The sequence below is a fragment of the Larimichthys crocea genome, chromosome III, assembly GCF_000972845.2.
Source record: "Larimichthys crocea isolate SSNF chromosome III, L_crocea_2.0, whole genome shotgun sequence".
Classification (NCBI taxonomy): domain Eukaryota; kingdom Metazoa; phylum Chordata; class Actinopteri; family Sciaenidae; genus Larimichthys; species Larimichthys crocea.
In genome coordinates, this window is record NC_040013.1 from 48,441,762 (window position 1) to 48,457,483 (window position 15,722).

The window sequence follows — 15,722 nt, forward strand, 5'->3', positions numbered from 1 at the left end:
CTTGATACAAAAAGTATGCATGCGCGCAGGGGATTTTTCTGGGTGGGTGGGGAGGTGTGCTGCGTGCTGTGAGGAGCACCAGGAGTGAGGGACAGGCAAAACTCCAGAGAATTAAATGCTGACGGCTTTTACGTGAGAAGTACTCGATGGTCGCGATATAGTCATTTTTATACATCTCACGGAGAACAAGCCGCGATATATCGAGTATATTCGATATATCGCCCACCCCTACATCTTAGCATCATGCTTCTAGTGTCTTTTAGTCAGTAGGTTGGTCCCCATCTTTGGTCCAGACCAAGCCATAACCTCTGTGCCCAAAAACTGCAGTTCCTTGAACGGCCACTTGAAGTCGGCTACAGAACGAGCTAATAAAAAAAATAAAATAATGGACTGCTGGGGGCAGCCAGAGCCACCACACAGAGCTTCAAAAGAGCTCTTCAGAAAGAGATATGATGTTCATGTTTTAGTGACAGGAGGGTGGACAGAGAGAGAGGGGAAATGAAAAACAGTGAATGGTCGCAGGTCGGATTCCACCTCTGAGCCACTGCAGCAAGGACTGAGCCTTCGTACGTGGGGTGCACACCCTACCTACTGAGCTCACCGGCTCTTTATGGCCTTGACTCAACCATAGATGATGGACTGCCATGAAAACATTCATAGTCCCTAGGACCCGACGACTTTAGTAATGCTTTCATTTTTCACTTAGCATCATCACCAAGTCAAAATTTGATTGACCAACAAGCTAATGACATTCACGTCAGCCTCAGCTGCACTGTGTGCTTAGTGGTGATTAGCAAATGTTAACAAATCAAGAAGATGAACACGGGAAACATTAGCGTATTAACATTGCAAGCATGTTATGATGCTGGCAGTAGCATTTTGCATAATAGAGCCTCACAAAGCCAATAGTGTTGCTTTAGACGTAGTCTTGTTTAAGCCTAAATGACATGGAAATTTCTGCAAATGTTTGAAACAATAAACATTAAACTTTGAAATGGACACAGACAAAACACACATGTAGAGATTTATGGAGAAAATAAAGAGTGATGCTTCTTCTCTCATCCTCTCCCATGAGTATTCCAGAGCACTTAATGGATTTTTAAACAGGGTTATGAAACTCACTCAATGCTTAAATGGCTTAAATGGAATGTGATATTGCAAATCACATAAGAGAAAGAAATGCACCGCATTTGAAGCTACAAGACTTTTTTCTTTTTTTTTTTTGGAGGTAATGTTGGTTGGCTGAATTTGTAATGGTATTGTTGAAAGTAAATAGATCTAAATGTAATGGTGCATGCTGGGCCAGGTCTTTCATTAAGAACAAATGGAGCAGTAACGTTCAGGGAGATGAAATATCAGGCTTGTGGAATGCAAAACCTCAGCCATTTCCCCTCCGTTTGGGATTTCTCCTTTCTCTCTGTTTTCTTTTTTTAGTCCAGTCATTCTTTTCCCCTCTTCTGTAAGTCCAGACGTCTCTCAAAGTTGTCCTTAGTTAAGCTTCCATCTACATTATTAGATTAACATTCCTTCTCAGTCTTGGTCACAGTCATAGATATTTCAATGTGAATTCTTTCACGTACGTCCCACCCCTCCCTTATATCAAGTGCAGTGAGAGGAACGGGACAAAGAGGTAGAGAAAAGGAGATGTGTGTGCCTGTGTGTGTGTGTAGTGTGTAAAAATTTGCAAAGTATTGGGTGCCTTCGCCTCAATAGGGACAACTTTTGTTTGGTGTGTGAGGCCCCCCCCCTCTTTTTCCTCGCCTCTCTCTGTCTATGCCAACAAGGGGGAGGGGTCGACGGGTTGACAGACAGACGCAGCTGGAGTGCATAGAGGGAGCTGGTCCCACCCCATCAGAGATGCCAGACATAGACCCAATGAGAGAGAGGAGGAGAGAGAGAGAGAGAGAGAGAGAGAGAGAGAGAGCTGCTGCTCCTGCTGTCTGTCTGGGAACCCTCCTTTCTATTAACACACCCCCTTTTCCCCCCTTTCTCTCAGCTCAGAGGTTTTTGTTCTCTCCCTGTCTAACTTTTGTGTGTGTGTGTGTGTGTGTGTGTGTGTGTGTGTGTGTGTGTGTGTTTGTGTGTGTGTGTGTGTGAAAGCACACAGTGCTTTTTCGGTTCAGCTCCATTCCTTTTCTCGGATTCCTGTTTTCGTCAGAGAGAGGGGGGGATCCTGTAGGGGGCTCATCGCTCTCCATTCCTTACATACATACAACATCTATGCAAAGGGAGAAAGCAGGGTCCCCCTTTTCAGCTGTGTCAAACCAGGGAGAATTAGCCAGAATTACACTGGATGAAGAGTGATTTTACTTCCAAAATAAAAGCATTACTATTTCCACAAAAAAAAAAAGGTGCAGCTCACAGTTGTCAATTCTTCCAATGTTTTTGAAAGAACAAATAAAAATAAAAGTAATCAAAGCTTCCAGTTGGAAATGATCCATTCTTTCATTTTATTTGATTAAAAAACAAACAAATAACAAAAAAAATAGTACTTTATTTATTATCAATGTGTATGTGCATGCGTCTGTAGGCCTCTAATGTGACCAACAGTGTGTAATGAAAAAGCTAAGCCTGCACTGTTGATGAAAAAGTTAATGACTCAGACCATTTGTTAATATTTTCAATTCAGGAGTTAGCTTTCACTGTACACATTTCGTAAGAGACAAATGCTCCAACTGTTTTGTAAAAAAAAAGAAAGAAAAAAAAGAAAAGAAGAGAAACACTTGACCATTACCAGACAGGCATGTTTAATTGTATAGCTGTGTTTCAACCTAAAAAAAAAGCCTTTAAATATGTATGGTTGTATATAATGACAATAATTACTATATTTTTAGAAGTCGCTTAGTATGCTTTCTTCGCGACCTCAAAATCTTATCAGACCCTTTTTTCTTGTCAAATCGTCTTGTCCTACATCTTGAACCATAGCTGCTAGACCTTTTCTGGTTGTTTCAAATGTTGCCATAAGGTGCCACTTATATAGCGCGTCTCATAGCCGCGCTTTTATTTTGCAAGGAACACAAGCCCACTTCCTGCGTGCCTCTGTCTCACTGCGTGTGGTTTGACACAGCTGAGTAGCGGATGGCTGCCTGCGCCTGAGCTGCTGCCTCTGCGCTCAGAGAGGGAAAACTCAACGTAAATAGACCCGGAGAACGAGAGGACACGAGAGGAGGAGAGGAGGGAAAGGAGAACTTTTTCCGAGAAGAGGAAATAGTTGTCATACATTTCCCCGGGAGGTTTTTTTTTTAATTTTTTGTCGGGAAACGAAGGGGGGGATTTTGGACCATGCCTGCTGAAGTGAAACAGGTTAGTGTTGCTGTGCCTGCCGGTGTCCTCTCTCCCTCTGTCTGTCTCCTCTCACAGTATCTTCACTCCTCCTGTCTTCCTCCTCCTCTTAATTGATTCCTCATTGTTTGAATTGTGTAGCATACCTATCTTTTTTCTTTTTTTTAAATCCTGGAACATCACTCTTTATGTCTTTTGTGTAGTTTTTTTTTTCGCCTTCGCGCGAGCAGAGTCTCAGATTTATCGTTGTCCTTCAGGAGGATAGCGCGCGCACTCGCGTGTGCGTGTGTGCGTGTGTGTGTGTGTGTGTAATGTAGGTGCACGTACGGATGTGTGGTCTGAGAGCATGTGTGTGTGCTGCTGCATGACATCAGATACAGTAAGAACGATCTACTTCCACTACTTAATGACTGTTTGATGTTGCAAATAGTCATAACCATGAGATATGTTTAGTGGTGTGTGTGTGTGTGTGTGTGTGTGTGTGTGTGTGTCGGAGGGTTGCCTTGCAGTGAAGCTGTGCTGTGACTTATGAGTTCCCTGACACATTCATGGGCTCAGACATGTCAGTGCCACCTATAGAATGACTGGTGTGATCATGGGACAAGCATTGAAGTATTGAAAGTTTGTCCCCGATCATCGCCTGCTAGGCTCTGAATGAGCCCAGGTCAGGATTTATAGCCTACGGGATCTAGTGCCAATTGTGTGAGAGACATGGCATTAAACCCTTTTGTCTTTCACTTGCACAGATACCACAGGAATGTGCTTTTGTTAGCTCTTGCGAGTGTGTTGCTGTGTCTGAGTGGGTGTGTGCGTACCAGGGCATGATGTGCATACATTATTGGAAGCGTTCCCTGTGTTTGAAGCACATCCACAGGCAGCCTACACCATCACATCGCTGTTTTTCCCCGCCGAGCTTGGCAGCGCTCAGATGCACAAATAAAGGCAGACAGACATCCAAAAAGAAAGAAAGCGGGGAGGAGAAAAAAAAATCTGATTGAATAAGGTCAACCTCTCATCAACGGTGCTCTCCTCCGCTGGGCTGAGAGGGGTGGAGTTACCAAACCCCTGTCTGGCAGAGAAAAACATTCTGTCAGCTCTTCACGTTGCTCTGATAATAATACGGTAACAGTTACCCCTGTGGATGAGTGCCACCAGATAACTGGAGGAGAGACCGCCAAAAAGAGAAGCTGTTTGTCTCCCTCACACACTCTTTGTTCTTTCCATCCTTTGATTTTGATAAGTTTGAAGGCTGTACTAAAAGCACGAGCCAGTGGATCAAAAGCAGGACGTAAGTTGCCTGGAATCCTGGCCTGGATTATGTGAATGGGATGAAATGCTTGTCAACAACCTGAGTGGAAGCCCTTTCCAGATACCTCCCAAAATGGGTAGGAGAGGTGCTGCCCCCACCCAATGTGTCCATGACCCCCGTAACACTGAGATAGTTGGCATTCTTAAGGTCAGGCCGGTAACGTGGCACGACCTTTTCAACTCTGCTGGACATTCCTCAGCTATGAAGCACCTGCTCTGCACTCTAACATGTAACCAACATGTGTTCAAGTCACACCTAGGCCATAAATGGATGGATTTCAGAGTCCATGTTGACATTCTTCTTGCTTTTGCTCAGTTATCTGTGTCAACATGAGTGAGTTGTCAATCCAGTCTCTCCTAGCTGCCACTTTTAGCCATGATGCTCTATACTGTACTCTCTGTTACTTAAGTTATTCAGTGGATTAAAATCAGTTTTTATACTGAGAAGAATGTAGGTAACAAGGGAAGATGAGAGTGATGCTGATCTGCCTTGACCTCATCTTAATGCTGCAGCAGAGCGTACGGTAAATGAGTTTTAGCCCACTGAAGATTACTGCATAGCCCTCAATTAGTGGGGGTGCCTCCACCAGACCATGTCTGAGTTAAATATAAACTAGCCTCTGTTTGAGAACTTTACACCAGTAGGGTAGCGCCCAAGTCCTACGAATTTAGTTGCTGAGCATCGTTTGCTTATGAAAAATAGAAGAGCAGATTTGTCGTGAAGGAGAAAGGAAAACATTCTGAATAATCCAGCAGTCATCATCTTGCCAAGGTCTATGAAAACCTGACTTTACTTCTCCTCCGCAAGCTAGAAAGACCTGTCTGAATAACAAAATAATTTATCAGTGATTCAGCCGAAGACTAAAGGAGGTCTTGTCTTCAGACTGCAGGTTACTGCCAGATTTCTGACAGCTGGGGGGGGGTTCAACCGAGCACTCCCCTCTCTCTGATGCAGTTTGATTTCATACTGAAATTAAAAATCCATCAAACTTCTCTCCGTCTTTCTTTGGGGGTGTTTGTGCATGACGGCTCAACCATCCTTCACGTATTCTTTTCCATTCCTCTCCTCAGGCTTCTCTTTTGTGACTGCAGAAGATAGTGTGCAAATCAATATTTGAAGACATGTAGAGCATGAGGAGTGCTGTTGCTTGGATAGTTGAGGTCATACAAGAATAATGCCAGTGACCGGAAACATATGAACGGTCAATAGCTGTGGAGACTCCATCAATGCGAGGGTTAGGGGGGGGTTGGGTGCAGGATAAGACAAGAGAGGTGGGGGTGTTCTGTTTTGATGATCATATGGTGGTAAGTGACTGGTGACTGGTCATACCAGATGGCCTTCCCGTCACACAACCTGGCCATACTCCCCATGTTTCCCATTCCATTCCTGGGGCTGCTCTTATCGCATGACCCATGACACAAAATGGCTTGACATGTTAGAGTATCTGCTGCCCCGCCCACCATCTACCCGAGAGCCACCTGCCTACCGTCCTACCCACCGACTTCTTTCACTGGGTGCCTGTTTTTGGTTTGAAGTAACCTGAACTGAATTTACATGTGAACAGCTGAGACCATATATGTACCTCCACATGATAATACCCCGCCGCCATCCACACGATACACTTAGCACCCTACATGTATATGTTGCTCAGTCCAGCATAGAAGAGCGTTGTCAAATATTTTAAAATGAAAATGGCTAAAGTACCAAACAGATGGTAAAAAATGCTTTATTACACATGCATGGTAGCATAATTTGACATTCTCAATATCTTAATGCACCTATCGGTCAGACAAACAGTTTACCATATTAAGCAATTAGCCAGCTGAATAAATATGGTTTTATCATGTCTATATGTTTATTTCTTTTAGCTCATGCACAATATATTACAAATCTTTCTTTTTGTTCTATGTGATTTTTTTTGATTGTGTTTTGGCTGTCGGCTGTGTATTGTGTTCAAGTTTATTGCAGCTGTGTGTAGGACTGTTGCCCAATTTTGAATTTCCCCTACAGTACAGTAAAGTATATCTTATCTTATCTTAAATAGTTTATATAATCTGACCACATGAAAAAGCCTATTTCTTATGACATTCTACGACAGATTTGCAGATGTAAGTTGCAGCAGCAGCCCCTGTCTCCTTCCATCCTGTTGATTCGTTGCCATATGGTGCAATGCCTTTTGCAGTATCTGAGTGTGGGATTTGTTTTGAGGACTGGACTGCTCTCATCCTGACTCTCTCTGTACAGTTTGACATGATACTTGAGTAAGTGGTTAAAGAGGTTAGTGGTGTTTGAGTCTGTTGTGAGGACTAGTCCACAGCAAAACAGTTTTCTGATCCATGTCAGACTTCATCGAAGTCCATCTTCTGTTCAGAATGACCTTGTTCTGTGTCACATTAACTCTCCTCCATGTTTGTTTGTGTATGTAAATGTCCTGCCTGCAGTCTGCAGCCATGACTTACGCCAAGCCTTGTCCAAATGTGGTAAAGATTGTGAAATAATTGTCAATTTTCTATTGTCACATGATATATATATATATTGTCATATTCTACAACCCTACTGTAGAGGATAAAGAAAACCCACAAATAATCACTATATATTTATGATTTTCAAAATGTTTGCTTTTAATAATAACTTAAACAATTACTGAACTATAAAAAAATGGTTTCAGTGTATTTTCTCTTATTACACTAGTCGATAATTGGCGTTTCAGCTATAAACAAAAAATATTCATCAAAAAATTTAACTTAACTTCACTGATTGATAATGAAAATAATTATTGTATCCATATCATATACTGTAATAGTCTTATGCTATGCTATAGTGGAAGACAGCTTAGTTTACTTTGCAGCACTATAGCAGACATGTGGTTCACCAAGTCGGTTAAAACAAACACTAAGAAATATGTTCAAATCCTATCTGACTCCAGCAAGTATTACACATTACTATACATAGCATGTTATGGTCCTGCACTGTATCATATGAACGCACCCTTGAGTTTTCGGTGTTTACTTTGTGGCTGTGTTCCGTGGAGCATTAGGGGTCTATGCCACTCAACCCTTGGCGCTAAAGATCCCTCTCCTCCCCCTCGCCTTGGCTTCCCCCTGTATCTGTCCTAACCCATTCGGCTGGCTGACAGTGTGACCGATGTAGGCCCGCGCTCGCTCACTCACTGTCTGACCACTGGCGAGGACCATAATGCTCTCTCAGCTTTCATCATCACACTGATGGAATTAAAAAAAGGTGAGTGGCAGTAAATTGGAAAGGCTGAAGGAGAGTGGGGGGGGCGGGAGATACTGGAGATGGATGCTTTCATACTGCTATGTTTGGAAACGGCATTGGGGAAAAGAAGCATTGCATTAATGAGATGGGAGCTTATTATCTAGCTGGAGCTGTTGTACCCCCCCTTTACCTATTCAGCTCTACAGAGTGCCTGTTATAAATATACATACAGTAAAAAATCCTGTGTGTATGCATATATTTCATGCGTGCCCTTGAAATCATTCCATTGTGTTGTGTGGTTTACATTTTGGACAATAAACTGCTAATCACTCCGTAATGACTTCTTGGCTGATTGAGAGTTTTTTTTGTGCTTTTCCTGCTGCCAAAATACGTTAAAATCCTCCAGAGTGAAGGTGTAGACACGATGCCAGCCCACTTTCTTTTTAACACACAAATGCACACCACACACACACACCACACACACACACACACACACACACACACACACACACTCGAGGCTACACAGGTACATCAGTTGGATCCCTGGCTTATTTACTCAGTGTTTGTCTGCAGGCTGCAGACAGAGTAGCCCTGTTTATAAGGGAGCGGGATTCATGGTCTCCCTGACTGTGTCCAATAAACACCTTTCTATCTGTGCTGCTGGAAGCTAGCAACAAGAGGCATGTTTTCGATTTGGAAGATAAGAAAGCCCCAGAGAAGGCTGAAGAGGTTCAGTCACACAGTGGTTCACCAGAAAGGCAGAGCTCATCACACTTTAAATAACGTTGTTGGTGCTCGTGGGCACATTGTGGCTGTATTTATTGTAGTGACAATAATCTCATATTAAAATGGCGGTGTGATCACATAATAGCAACACTTACACAACTGGATGCTCTAATGTAAGAGATATAAACTCTCCTGTTGAGTGGATTGAGGGTCACCGAAGATGAAGATGACTCTTCTTCTTAGTGATGTGTAACCTGCAGAGTGAGGGTGCGTTTGTTTGTGTGTATGTTTCTGGTGCCAGTTTGCATGTGAAACCACTGTAACTGGCTTTCCTGTGGAGATGATGATTAAAGTCACAGATGTAACAGATGTAACAAAACAGCTAACAAGGCGAGTGTTGATGTGTAGAAGTGACGTGGCTGAATTTGACCCTAACTGACAAACAGACTGGTCTATAAATGTCTCAGTATAATATTGATAGCAAAGTGTAAGAGGAGTGCTTTAGATGGATTGCAGGTACTCAAGATGTAAGCCTGTAGGATGAGTTGATTTATTGTGCGATTATCTTGAATGGAGCATACAGATCCATAAAGTCCATACAGAAGAAGTTATTTACTCTTATTCCTTCCTCCCTCTCTCCACGTCTCCATGCTGGGAACATTGCTGCCACCCAGACCTTCAATTGGAGAGGGGTCTGCCTCTGGGGGCTTTTCAAAAGAACTGGGGCTTCTTTGACAGATATGTATAGTTCATATAGGCTCCACCCCCCCTCCGTCCTGCAGCTGGGGACCTCTTAGAGGGGCCCTGAGGGGGGAAGGTCAAAGTCCTCATAAAGCTTCCCTCAACCAGAAACGCAGGAACAAACGCCTCCCTGCTTCTCCCTTTCTCTTTTTAACCCCCTTCAGTACCATCCACATTGTACTAGACAGTACATGCAGTGCAGCCGCAGGGGCTGGGGAAGCGGGAGAAGGCTCAAGCTCGTCGTGCGTGTTTAGTCTGGAACTTTCTTTTGAGGGATTAGCCCACTTCCTGCCTCTGGGCCGGCTGCTGAAAGTAGTCGGGATTCAGGGGAGTGCATCGATCCTCCATCATCATACCATCTGTCTCATGCTGCCTTTTGGGATTAATGATTTGACATCTCTTTAGTAGGGCTCTATCAGTGTCGGCTGACCATTCAGATTATACTGACATGTGGCAGAGCGAGAAGCTTGTATGAGGCATCACTGATTTATTTAGTCGAGCTGTTGCAAGGGCTCTTCACAATCTATTGAAGCCACAACAGATTGTTTTTTGATAGAAGCTACCAGTAACAGTTCAAATCAAAATGGAGAAAAATGAATTCAGTAAATCCACATTTGATCTAATATGTCATGTCATGCCTGCCTTAATGTTGCCAAATCTGTGGCTGAATGAGGCATACCCCTGCGACCAGCTGTGTTACAGATGTGTAACTGTGAATGTCACATGCATCGTGTTAATATTATGTTTCACTACCTTAGACTTTTTTATCAAAAATATATTTATGTAATTCTGTCACAAACCTGGAGAGATGTATTCTCTCTGTAGGTATAAAGTCCATGTAACTTCACCAAATTCATTTAGTGTTTTTTGATCACAAAAGGTAACATAAGCAGTCGTGACTGGATCGTGTGTGATGGTTGTTTTAGGAAAAAGGTCCTATTGTATCTAAACAGACATTATCTAACTGTAGTAGTTTCACGTTTCGCTTACACAGAGTTCAGTCACAAGGTCTGAGGGAGTTTGAAGTGAAGGCTGGCTGTTACTGACCCGCTGGCGGTTGAAGTGCGCTGATGAGGTTCGGCACATCATTAGAATGCTGCTCTGGACCTTGCAACACACAATAGTGGCTGTAACTGCCCATGGCTTCGGTCCAGGGAGAAAAATAAAAGAGAATGATACAGGAAAGAGTGAGAGGGAAAGTCCAAACCACTATAAGCTGACTGGCCTCGGGACCACATCGGCCCCTGCTCCACGCATCCTCCGGTCTAGCAGCCACAGCTTCGGCCCAACGGTGCCTGCACACAAACATTATGCTAACCAGTGGCAAGAGTTCAGCCAAACCAAGAACAAAACCTCCTAAAACGGGAAAGATAAACGAGTTCCTGGCATTCTCAGCGGCGGCTGTCTCTTTATGCAGACAACCGTTTGTACACTTCAGTTGTTTCCACAATAGAGGCATCTCGACACTGGGCTGGCTGTCATATGTCATTACATGTGATGGCACAGCATTGTTACTCATCTTCTCTTGATATGTGCTCAGTGTTCCCGGAGGAGCCACCGGTGAACAATGGAGTGATGCGCCTCCTCGCACATTCCGCGAGGCTCTATTGAGCTGTCTAATGAACCTCTACAGTATGCGTGGCCTGTGCTGGCTGCTTGGACTCCATGAAAATGCCATCTCACCCCATCACAACCCTCACCACCACCCTCACAATTTAATTTGTTTGGAATGTGTAATAGGCTGTGAAGTGGAGCGTGGTGCAGTGTTGATCTGTGCCAACCAGGTCTGCAGATATGGAGGGACAGGTGCCAGCCATCCGTGGAAGGTGCTGTACTTAACACTCTGCGCTGGGTTGGAGAGTGTACAATCCTGGCCCTGTGGTGAAGGCTTTTAGAGCTGCCAGTATCCTGTTGCTTCAGCCAAGCAAGCTTTTAGTTTGGTAATAGGACATCGTAGCTGTGTGTTCTTTTTCCTGAAGAGGGGGACAGCTGAAAGTTGGAGAGGAAATGTTGTGTCAGGATTCAGTCACAGGCCAGTAGAGCTGCAGGAGACATGAAAGACAGCACCAGTGGCATGACTCAATATCAATCATATCTGGGGACACAAAAGGAAAAACGAAATAAATCTGTTTTCTCAATAGTGGTCCCATGTTCTGCACTTATCATGCTATCATGCTTGATTGATACATTGCTTCTAAAGTGTACCCAGTGCTGAAGAATCACAGGCCATATTTTCTTCGACCTTTAGCTGCCATTGCCATTAAGCTCACATGGGTATTTATTTCCCTATGGCTGTTCTAAGTTGTCGTTGGTTACCAAGCTGCTTTCCTGGAAGAGTCTCAATTTAATACCCTGTTGGTTGGTCAGCAGCTGTACTAAGGCATGTTTTTTTTCCTTTGTACCTCCGCAGACTTAGGACATGTGGAAAAGAGTGCATTAAACCCTGCGACGTTCTCAAAGTTAAGCAAACAAGGCCTGTTGACACAGACCTCCTTGAGTTCCCAAATTCTTTCCATCATATTCTAGCACAGTTAAGAGAGACTTAATCCAATAAAACCCACTCTTCGCCTGTTTTGTGCACTGTCTCTTTTGAAACTGGCTCTGAGTGTGTTCATGTGTGGGTGTGTGTGTGTGGGGCGGGTTAGTTCCTGTGAAGGAGTGGCCAGCTGCAACCTCTGTTGTTCAGGCCACAAGGGAACACAAGGAGTGTTTTTGGGGTCATGGAGCAGCTACATTCCAGACTTGGATGCTCAGATGGGAGTACTCATTCCTCAGTCTGCTCTAAGCCCTAATCCACCTCCACTGTATTCCCTGTGTCACTTACTCAGTCCTTGAAGCGTAATGTCTCTGAAATCCTGGTGCTAATTAAGCCTGCTGGTGTCTGTGACTAGCCAGCATAACATGTATCAATGCCCTCCTTGTGCAGTGCCCAAGCATCACTTAACGGTGAAGTCACGGGAGACCGGACTGAGTGCACCCTTGTCCTTGATCCCTCATGTTCTCACGCCGCTCATGTTGTGACTTTAACAAGGTCTTGTTATGATCTTGTTCTGGTAATGGTGATGAAAGCAAAGTGTGCTGAGTGCTTTACTACCTTATATAATTATCTGCAGAAATGAACTCATGGTACTTTCTACAGTCAGGGAAAATTTTAGGGGGAAATGAAAAATACATTAGTCCTGTGGTGCTAAGTGGATGGCACACTGTCAGTGTTTTATCACATTATTTGACACGTCAGACGGACAGACGAAGTAGCCAAGAGCTGGTACAATGTGCTGATCAGAGGAGCAACTGACAAAATTGCAACATGTTGACACACAGATGCTAGCACGTATCACAGTAGCACACCCTGACATGTGTGTAAGCGCTGTCAGTGTGGTGTCAGCAGAGAAAAGGTCCCTGCCTTTGCTAGCTGACAGCACCACCAATCCTGAGACCTTCACACAACAGCAGGCCTATGTTATCCTTTTAGCCCTTAGCCCAACCAAGCCCCACCTGATGCCCAGGCGCTGTATGCAATTCAACAGACATGTATAGTATGAATAAAATGATAATAATCAAACAACTGACATATCAGTGTATTAAATTGATACAAAATCCTGTATACCCAGCAATGATGGGCATTGATTTCTACTGCTCACCCAGGTTTGATGATTGGCTTGTCCATACCTGACAAATCAACAGACATCATCACATTGATGCAAATCCTGTTAATTGAGCTGCACATTAATTGATTGCCGTAATGCCTTCAAAGGCCTAACACAACCATAGATATCGATATACCTTCAGCTGAAAATCATCTTACAGTACATCGACATATAGTCCAACCCTACCAAACGGATAACATAATTGTGAGTGTTGTGTATTATCTGCATGAGAGATGAGCCTGACAGCGTTGGCATTGGCAGCCAACTAGCTGTGACCTAAAAAAAATTGGGTTAGCATTCTCAGTGCCAAAGTATGGGTAGCGTATCCAGCCATGGAAAATATGTCAGTTTTAGTGTTTCATCGATGGTTATTACCTGATACATTGATTTAAGGACACGGTGGGTTCCAGACCTCAATACATTATTACTGCTGTATTTTTTTTTTGTAGTGCTACAGTTTAACAAATGACGACTATGCAAATATATTCATGTTTCTGCTATATTAACGATGACAAATTGCCTCCATTCTCCAAAGAGTCCAGAATTATTCCAAGCTGTCTCAGTGAAATCTGGTCATCACAGCAGGGGATGAGAGTTGGATACTAAATCTGTGGGAAGGCCTTCAAAGGCAGAGCTATTGTGTCCCCTGCCATATTGTGGCGTGGAAATCACAGCGGGCACGTGCACAGAGACCGATCTGAAATTACAGGCCTCAATCCATGCTTTGCAATCTGAGGCTTGCAGGCAGCAGGACTGGCATAATGTCCCCAGCCCTCCGACCCCGGAGCCCGGAAGCCACAAGCTGCTGCTGTTGTGCTGTGCTCCAGTCTCTGTGGCAAACAAGCCTCCTGTTTTCTCTATCCAACATACACCAACAAACCTAATTAACTTTCCCTCTCGGCTGAATGCTGCTGCCTCTCTTTTACCACAGCTGTGCACTTTGAGAAGTTCTCACCATTTTGAATACTCTTTCTTCCTCAGTGTTTAGATACCCGATCCATTGCTATATACGGTGCCCTTTGGTGGGACCTGTTCTCTCAGAGGTTGGTTTCAAAGTCAGGCTCAGGTAAATTATGTTCAGCTTGCCCTGTTTTGGGGTTTCAGGGGTGCAGAGTTGTGCAGTGTCTAGAGCAGGTGCTGCAGAGGAAGACTTTCTCTGCCTTTTCACTGCAGATAACCTCTCCAGGGAAGAGTTGAAGGCTGCAAGATGAAGTTTCTAGGTTTCTTTGGTATGTTTACTATCAAAAAGCTGCATGTTCCTGTAATTATCTGCAACTTGGATGCTGAGTGAATGTTACGGATGCTTTTATGTATGATTTCCTGTGTACTGTGTATATTTTGTTTGTGAACTTTGCTAGTGGCAGCATTGCAGTGTTGTGCAGTGTGCTTCTGAAGTGGGTCAGCCTCTCTGTAATGCTGAAGCTCCTCTTTGCTCTCAGAGGAACAAGTGCAAAAAATTGTATTGCCAGGAGAACTCTGTCGTTACCATCGCTGTGACTAGACACATTTCTGTCCCCAGTGGACACGGACACAAGCTAAAAAACGGTACCTACATACTGGATTAATGCTCCCTCGGTGATGAATTCGGGAAGTTATCCATCTCTCTTTGCATATTTTAAGTTGGATATGCGTATATTAATATTTCACTACTTCTCACTACTGTCACAGTAGGCATAATTTTTTCAAGTGCAGCTTCTTTTCATTGGGATGTGAACATTGTTTTTCGTTTGCCTATGAGCATGTCTCATAATGAAGCAATTGTAATGTGATTTTTTGTTTATATGGATATTTTTCTCTCTAAGTTACATTCTTTGGCTCGGGGTTTCAGCTTGGCTGGATTGAATGATGAGCATTTGGCTGCTCATGGATCTTTCAGTCCTCCCTGGCAGGCAGAGCTGCTTTAATTGTTGCATGCCTCTGGAATGTGCCTCGCTAATGGGGGCTGTTGGAATCCCAATCAGTCAGCGCTGTGTTTTCTCTCTTTAATATCCCGACTCGAACATGCAGGGCAGCCTTGATGATGCAACAAACTGCTTTGGTTTGGTGACGCCACTCAGAAGGCTGTGGCCTGAGGGAATGATATCTCTTTTTATGCTTGTTTCAGGCCGTCTGATGTCAAACTGGGATCCAGCAGTGATGGTGTCTTGTGTTGATGTCTGCTGGGTCTATTTTTGTGTTTATCGCCTGGCTGGTCTAGTGAAACAACGCATGTGATGAAATATGACAGCCATGCTCTCAGACATTAGAGACTAATTTCTCACACTGAAACAACCTAATTCAAGCGTAGTGTGCAGAGAATCTGTTCTGATGTTACTTCAGAAAAAGCTTTACTCTGCAGGAGTGCTTGTTTTGTTGATGCATAACAGAAGCTGTTGTGCTGCTCTCGTAAGGTAGCTCAGTAAACATCCCATCATTGACATCGCTGAGCCTTTCACAGGTAAGAGGCCCTCTGTGGAGTGCAGTCGGGGTGGGTGGCTTTTCCCGTAAAACTCCAGAGATTTGCACAATAGGAGCTTAGTGGTCATTTCGTGGATTCATTAAGGATTGAACTGGGAATGCCACCATCTTTTCATTGAAAGTGTCCAAGGGCTGACTCATTGCGCGTTTTCCGACAAGGCTATTGAAGTGATTTGGGAAACTGGAACAACAGTAGTCTAATACCTCAAATGAGTCATGAGCCATGTGACAGACCTCTCCCCCTGCCCTTCTCCATCCTTCTACTACTTTACAGTCCAGAGCTTACTCTCGGAGCAGCCGATGAGAGGAGGTTTATCCATTCAGACCAACATTACATTATT

The 15,722-nt window shown here is 43.9% G+C and overlaps 1 protein-coding gene across 10 annotated transcripts in view; it reads left to right on the plus strand.

The window, feature by feature from the left end:
* Positions 1-15,722, plus strand: part of arvcfb (ARVCF delta catenin family member b) — a 191,075-nt gene that overhangs the window by 86,786 nt on the left and 88,567 nt on the right. The window contains exon 1 of one of the 10 annotated variants that reach the window (XM_027275657.1): positions 3,047-3,303. The exons of the other annotated variants lie outside the window; for them this stretch is intronic. Coding sequence (XP_027131458.1) covers positions 3,283-3,303 — 21 coding nt within the window. The 5' untranslated portion in view covers positions 3,047-3,282. Of the gene's footprint in view, positions 1-3,046; positions 3,304-15,722 lie in introns of those variants that run through there. 10 annotated transcript variants of the gene reach the window in all.